The sequence below is a fragment of the Sander lucioperca genome, chromosome 13, assembly GCF_008315115.2.
Source record: "Sander lucioperca isolate FBNREF2018 chromosome 13, SLUC_FBN_1.2, whole genome shotgun sequence".
NCBI lineage: Eukaryota > Metazoa > Chordata > Actinopteri > Perciformes > Percidae > Sander > Sander lucioperca.
Genome location: NC_050185.1, coordinates 25779585 through 25786950, shown reverse-complemented (window position 1 = coordinate 25786950; position 7366 = coordinate 25779585). Strand labels below are relative to the sequence as shown.

Genomic DNA, 7366 nt, shown 5'->3' with positions numbered 1-7366 from the left:
GAGACCATTTAGTGTTCTCCACAATCCCAGACTTCCATATTGAATGCTTGTTGGCTATAATGGCACATGTCAACTGTATCTGACAGATGACGTGTAGGCTGCTAGTGACACAATATTAGCTTTCAGTGCGATACGATCACTTTGTAAATTACGTTTAATTAAAAAGTGTTTCAACTGTCCTGGCGCTCCCCTACAAGCAGCTGAAAGCCGTGTGGTCAGTGCCAACAGTCTGCTGAATCTCTCAGCTCCTCTTCTGATTGGCTGTACAGGGCCACTGATAAACACCTCAGCGTTTAGGGAGCTGACTGTGTTCAGCAGATCCATGAAGTCCCTTTAACGCCCTTCAGACTGTTGCTTTAATACATCATGTAATGTGTCCCTATATGCAGTATAATGCTCTTCACAGTTGGGTGTGCTGCCAAGTTATCTGGGACTCTTTAGGCCAGGTCTGACACCGTGTCTTTGAGAAAACAGTATTTTGGTGTTTTTACTGAACATGCTTTTTACATCTCTTACAGCAGAGTCCGTTAGCTTTCCCTTACCCCAAACGCTGTGATTTAAGAGATTAATCTCTGAGATTTAAGAGATTAATCTCTGAGATTTAAGAGAATAAACTCTGATTTAAGAGACTAAACTCTGATTTAAGAGATTAATCTCTGTGATATAAGAGACTAAACTGTGATTTAAGAGACTAAACTCTGTGATTTAAGAGACTAAACTCTGTGATTTAAGCATCTTTAATAAGGGAAACTGATCTAATAAGATAAGACTTTATTAATCCCACACTGGGGAAATTCCTGTGCTACAGCAGCTCAAAATAAAAAGAATAACACACATCAGCATAACAGAAATACACATTAAGTAGAAAAGAATATACATTATGTATATATGTTGTTATTATAATAATAATAATAATAATAATTAAACAAACATATTTACACAATAACACCCTTAAATAAACAGACAGTATACAAACACAGATGTACAGATGAATAGAGATGACATATTGCACAGTTAGAGGTAAAATAGTGATAAATATATAAAAATGGATAGTGCAGCATATTGCCCAGTGATGGCTAATGTTGCAGAAACAGCTAGCAGTGCTACATTATGATGTTGTATTAGCTACTTGTGCTACATTATGATGTTGCATTAGCTAGCAGTGCTACATTATGATGTTGTATTAGCTACTTGTGCTACATTATGATGTTGCATTAGCTAGCAGTGCTACATTATGATGCATTGGCTAGCAGTGCTACATTATGATGTTATATTAGCTAGCAGTGCTACATTATGATGTTGCATTAGCTAGCAGTGCTACATTATGGTGTTGCATTAGCTAGCTGTGCTACATTATGATGTTGCATTAGCTAGCTGTGCTACATTATGATGTTGTATTAGCTACTTGTGCTACATTATGATGTTGCATTAGCTAGCAGTGCTACATTATGATGTTATATTAGCTAGCAGTGCTACATTATGATGTTGCATTAGCTAGCAGTGCTACATTATGATGTTGCATTAGCTAGCAGTGCTACATTATGATGTTGCATTAGCTAGCAGTGCTACATTATGATGTTGCATTAGCTAGCAGTGCTACATTATGATGTTGCATTAGCTAGCAGTGCTACATTATGGTGTTGCATTAGCTAGCTGTGCTACATTATGATGTTGCATTAGCTAGCAGTGCTACATTATGATGTTGCATTAAATAGTCTGACTGCTGTAATGAAGGAGCTGTGGTAGTACTGAGGGTACAGCAGTCTGCTGCTGTAATGAAGGAGCTGTGGTAGTACTGAGGGTGCAGCAGTCTGCTGCTGTAATGAAGGAGCTGTGGTAGTACTGAGGGTACAGCAGTCTGCTGCTGTAATGAAGGAGCTGTGGTAGTACTGAGGGTACAGCAGTCTGCTGCTGTAATGAAGGAGCTGTGGTAGTACTGAGGGTACAGCAGTCTGCTGCTGTAATGAAGGAGCTGTGGTAGTACTGAGGGTGCAGCTGTCTGCTGCTGAATGTGTGCCTGAAACAACTGCAGGTTATTTCTGACTCTGCTGACGTGCTTCAGTGTGTTTCAGCGTGTTTCCAGTCCAAACAGTCGAACCGGTTTGTTCCTCCTGCTGTTTGTGGCAGACAGATTATTATCTAACCAGTTTGTCTTCTGACTGCTGACGGTAGAAACTCACGCCACACGCTGGTGACTCACAGACAGATCCTTTCTATCAGAGTCAAGTTCCAACCAGCTCACTGAACTTCCACATTCCTCCACTCAGACTCTCAGCCCTCGATGAGACAAAACAAAGACTTTAAAAGGTTATTTTTTTATGTTGTATTTAACCCTATCTTCCCATGTTTTTGTGTCTAAGTGACTGATGGGAACAACAATATTTGAAACTGGTCCAGTATTACGTGAGAACGCTGTAACTGTATTTTAAACAATGCTGCTTGAGGCTGTAGGGATTGTGCAATAGTTTCAAGTGTTTTTCTGGGGGAGGAGGGAAATATATGTTACATGCAATCTGTTTTACCACGGGATGAGTGCAATACTTTGTGCTATATATATTCTTGTGACTGCTACAGTAAATATTTATAACTGTCAAGGCATTATGTGTGCAGCTTGGAGTCATAAACATATTTCCCTAAGGGGACAATATTGTTTCATAAGGGGCATCCGAGAACTAGGCTGCAATGTGATCAAAAGCCGTCTTGGTTCATCTTTCCACTGTTCCAACAATCACCACTCTGGTTTGGTTGAAATAAACCCTTAATTCACCCATTTACATGTGGAAATATGCTGGCTCTATACACGCTAAAAGTCCTGATTATTTACATGGAGTCTGGTGGGTTTGGTGATGGTGATTTAGGGGGGCTCCAGGTTGAAAAATATCAACGTTATTGGACAAATAATTTGGAAAAGTACAATATGTCTGATAATGATAATGTCACTGTGTCCTCCTCCTCAGGTAAAGAAGCTTCTCCTCCTCCTCCTCTCAGTGGGTCGGACCATGGTGCCGTCTTCCCGACTCTATCCGGCGTCACTGACCTCATCGCCTCCAGCATCCCATCATTGGCTGGATTTGCCTCCTCCATCAGTGGCTCCGCCCCCTCAGCCCCCCCGGCCCCCTCAGCCCCGCCCTCCATTGACAGCATGGCTAACGGCATCACCGCCCACATACCTAGCTTAGCAGGAACTGCTAATGCTGTGGCTAACCCAGCAGTCACGTTGCACTCCGCCTCCCCCTCTGCGCCTCCTTCTAACACAGCTGCTGTTAGCTTAGACAACATCATTAGCTCGTTAGCTAACATACCCAGTTTAGCAGGGATTGTTAGCAGTGTGGCTAACCCTGCTGTTAGCTCCGTGACGACCCCTGCCGCCTCGTCAGACCCGCTGCCCGAACTGCCGAGGATCGGAGCAGCTCACACAGGTACAGCAACCAAACAATCACACACAATCCTTCAAAATAAAAGTCTTCTGCTACTTTGTTTTGGCGGGAACAAACACACCCATTCTAAGTATTCAGGGGGGCGTGGCCTCTGTGTCTACGTTACTTCATAAAACTACACTCTGGGCTATTTTTAACCATTTTGGAACATTTAAAAACTCATGGGCCAAATAAATCTAAGTACACGTCAAATAAATGTTTCCCAAAGATGATTTTTGATTTTGGATAGTTGTGAAAACGTTATTGGTTATTATTAGTTATTTGATTCTATAAATATGGGCTGAATAGACCAGCCCGATCTGCCGGGGGTTTGATTTCTCCTTGCAGCTCAGGCTGAAAACCTGTACATTTATCTCTCCTGCTTCCGTTATAAATCTGCGGGGACCAATCGCAAACTGGCTTATCCACCTGGCGCGCTATTGGCTGGTTGAACACGATGACGATAGAGAAGCGACCAAGCAGCTTCTTGTTTACATTCAACATGGCGGCCACCGAAGGTCAGCAACCCGTTGATGCCGCTGTCGCTGCTACGTCACCCAGATTGTTGCTCTGATTGGTTGAAGGACTATCCAATCACGTACAGAATCATTTGAACTATGCCCGTTGATCAGTAGAAAATCCAGAGCAGACTCCCCAGACTAATGTTCAATCTTAAAAGACTGAGCTTGGTCTGCTGATGGCCAGACTAGGGGCTGAAACCTCAATTATAGATCCATCAACCCCCCCACATTAACTGGCTTTGGTTGTTTGAAAGCATAAAGCATTGCTACCGATGTATTAACGTATTACACACAATTCTACATCTACACCTGTGTATGAAGTCTCTAAAGCCCTTCTTGTGTCAGCAGACGCGTTGAATATCTTCCGGCAACGCAAAATAAACCTCACACACACTTTGATTTTTCTTGTTTGTTCTCTGCATGCTGTTTTATATCTGTGTATTCATTTTGTTCTTTGAGGCCCTTCAACTCAGAGTTGAGTTGGTTGTCTGAGCAACATGTTCTCTGTTTGTGTCCAGATGTTGGAGCGTTGTCCCAGCTGGTGATGTCAACCTTAGACCAGAACGCTGACGTTACTTTACCTCCACTAGAGGGAGCTGCTGAGCCAACGGAGGAAGGTACTGAAGGAGAGTTTCTGTTTCCTAGGATGGCAAAGGAATGTCTTGCCTTACTCTGCTTCTGATTGGCTAATACTCGCTGCCTTTGTTGGTTGGATTGGTTAGGTTTAGGCATGAGGAGTGAGATTGGTTAGGGTAAGAATACCAGGGTAAAAACAACCATTAGGTTACGGATATTTCCGAGCCATGGTCGGGGCCATAGACTCTGACGCTATGTGTCCACGTTGGTGTTTTCTGACAGCAGGGATCTCCCATCGTCTTCCAAGTGTTGGACCCACAGCAGTTATCAGTTTCTCTTCACTGACCAATGACAAGCAGAGAAAACGGGCTCCACCCTCCTAAAACTGCCATGGGTGCACCTGCTGATGGCCAAGCAGACAGGTGATGGCCAAGCAGACGGCTGATGGCCAAGCAGACAGCTGATGGCCAAGCAGACAGCTGATGGCCAAGCACACGGCTGATGGCCAAGCACACGGCTGATGGCCAAGCACACGGCTGATGGCCAAGCAGACAGCTGATGGCCAAGCACACGGCTGATGGCCAAGCACACGGCTGATGGCCAAGCAGACGGCTGATGGCCAAGCACACGGCTGATGGCCAAGCACACGGCTGATGGCCAAGCAGACAGCTGATGGCCAAGCACACGGCTGATGGCCAAGCAGACAGCTGATGGCCAAGCACACGGCTGATGGCCAAGCACACGGCTGATGGCCAAGCACACGGCTGATGGCCAAGCAGACAGCTGATGGCCAAGCACAGGGCTGATGGCCAAGCACACGGCTGATGGCCAAGCAGACGGCTGATGGCCAAGCACACGGCTGATGGCCAAGCACACGGCTGATGGCCAAGCACACGGCTGATGTCCAAGCACACAGCTGATGGCCAAGCACACAGCTGATGGCCAATTCTCCGCCCCTTCGTCAAACCAGGCTGATTGGCTTTTCCATGTTGATAAGAGCATTAAAATGAGAAAAAATAATGGGACAAAAAGATATCAAGGGACATTTAGAATTGATAAAATTGTGTGATTAATTGCGAGTTAACTATGACATTAATGCAATTAATCGTGATTAAGTATTTTAATCGTTTGACAGCATTATATAATATATAATATTAATAATATAAATATACCAGGGTAAGCCAATCAAAGGAAGAGTAGGGTGGGACTTTTCTTCGTTACCCTAGGAAACCCAACTGACCGAACTACAGCAGTTAAACCTGTTCCAGTGAGTCCTGCTAGGGACTGAATACAACACTTTTTAGGAACCGGCAGATTTGCCTCTAAAGTATCGAGTATTGAATTTAATTAAATTGAATACCCAATTTCAGGGTAAATCTCACCAGCGTCAGTGAGCCATTCAGCATGCTGCATGCTTCTACCAAGATCTAATAATGTCTGTGATTGGCTGTCTAACGTTACATGTCATGGAGACTCAAAGGTGTTGAAGTCACGGTACGGGTATCACATATTTTTGAACAGCCCTGGTCTTCAGCTTCCTGCCGGTCTGATTCTTCTTCGTTTGTTCTGGTTCCAGTTTACAAACGGTCTCCTTACGACGTCAGAGAAGAGCGGCCGTATTCCACCGTGTTGGCTTGTTGGACGAGCACGGAGGAAGCTGAAAGTGACTCCTCCAACGAGGAGGAAGAAACAGGAGCTAGCCAATCCCTCCCTGGAGCCACAGGACCAATGGGAGAAGATCCTGCCTCCAATCAGAACTCAACCACTAACAAGTATGTAGTCTGTATGTAGACAGTGCTACAATAACAACGCTTTCATGCTCTGCTGCTGCTGACACTTGTGTGGTGTTTGTGTTCAGCAGCCTCCCGTCCAATCCTTCAGGTCGGCTGGTGCCCAGACGGCCGGCCCCACCCCCTCCTCATCTTCTTGGCCAATCAGGAAAGCCTCTGAAACAGAAGACGCCCAGGTACCCCTGCAGAGACACATTATCTCTTTATTTATTTGTGCTTTACAATGTAATTGAGAGTGTACTGTACAATTGAAAGTACAGAACATTAGTTCCTGTGGTGTACAGCTGGACTGAAGTATATGATAATGTCAGCTGTTCACTGAATATGATGTTTAAACTGCCCCCAAACATTTCAAGCACGTAAGGTTAATTGTCATGCATTGCTACCACGTTGTGACCCAGGTTTTGGATCAACGTGTGTTGATTGGCTTGGTTTGAAGTTCTGAAAGAAGGGTTGAACACGGGTCAGATAAGCCTGGTCCGACCTTGGAGTACTGGTGTTAAACAGGTATTAAAGTGTGTTTGTCCTGCAGAGCGGCTACTATCAGAGTGTCCAGGAAGAAAGGGGGCGGCGGGAGTTCAACTCCACAGAGCGCCGTGGTCCGAGCCAGCTGGCTGGACGTCTGGAAGGGCTTCAGGTAACATCATCATCATCATCATCATTATCATCATCATCATATTGTTATTGTTAATGATCAGAGATGCTGCTGGTGATTCAGAGGTAGAGCTGATCTTTCCTTACAGACTCTGGTTGCTGCTGGGTTTATAGAACCATGAAGTCCATCAATAAATACATTCAGGGCCTTATTTTAACGATCTAAGCGCCCGGCGCAGGTGTGTTTAGGGCGTGTCCAAATCCACTTTTGCTAGTTTGACGGCGGAAAAAAGGGTCCGTACGCCAGTTGCATGGTTCTAAAGGGTTGTCCTTAGTGTCTTCATTAATCAGAGGTGTGTTTTGGGCGTAACATGCAATCAACCAATCAGAGATCATCTCCCGTTCCCTTTAAAAGCCAGGCGTGTTTGGACTTTGGAGCATTGCTATTATGATGGAGGATTTACACCGT

At 44.7% G+C, this 7366-nt stretch overlaps 1 protein-coding gene across 5 annotated transcripts in view; it reads left to right on the top strand.

The window, feature by feature from the left end:
• The window catches only part of LOC116062362 (arf-GAP with Rho-GAP domain, ANK repeat and PH domain-containing protein 1), a 40282-nt gene that overhangs the window by 3937 nt on the left and 28979 nt on the right, over positions 1-7366 (top strand). For 2 of the 5 annotated variants that reach the window (XM_031317021.2, XM_031317020.2), the window contains exons 4-8: positions 2958-3419; positions 4456-4554; positions 6090-6285; positions 6372-6479; positions 6836-6940. In XM_031317021.2, coding sequence (XP_031172881.1) covers positions 2958-3419; positions 4456-4554; positions 6090-6285; positions 6372-6479; positions 6836-6940 — 970 coding nt within the window. The remainder of the gene's footprint in view (positions 1-2957; positions 3420-4455; positions 4555-6089; positions 6286-6371; positions 6480-6835; positions 6941-7366) is intronic. The other 3 variants (XM_035990798.1, XM_035990797.1, XM_031317022.2) reach the window with 3 other exon arrangements.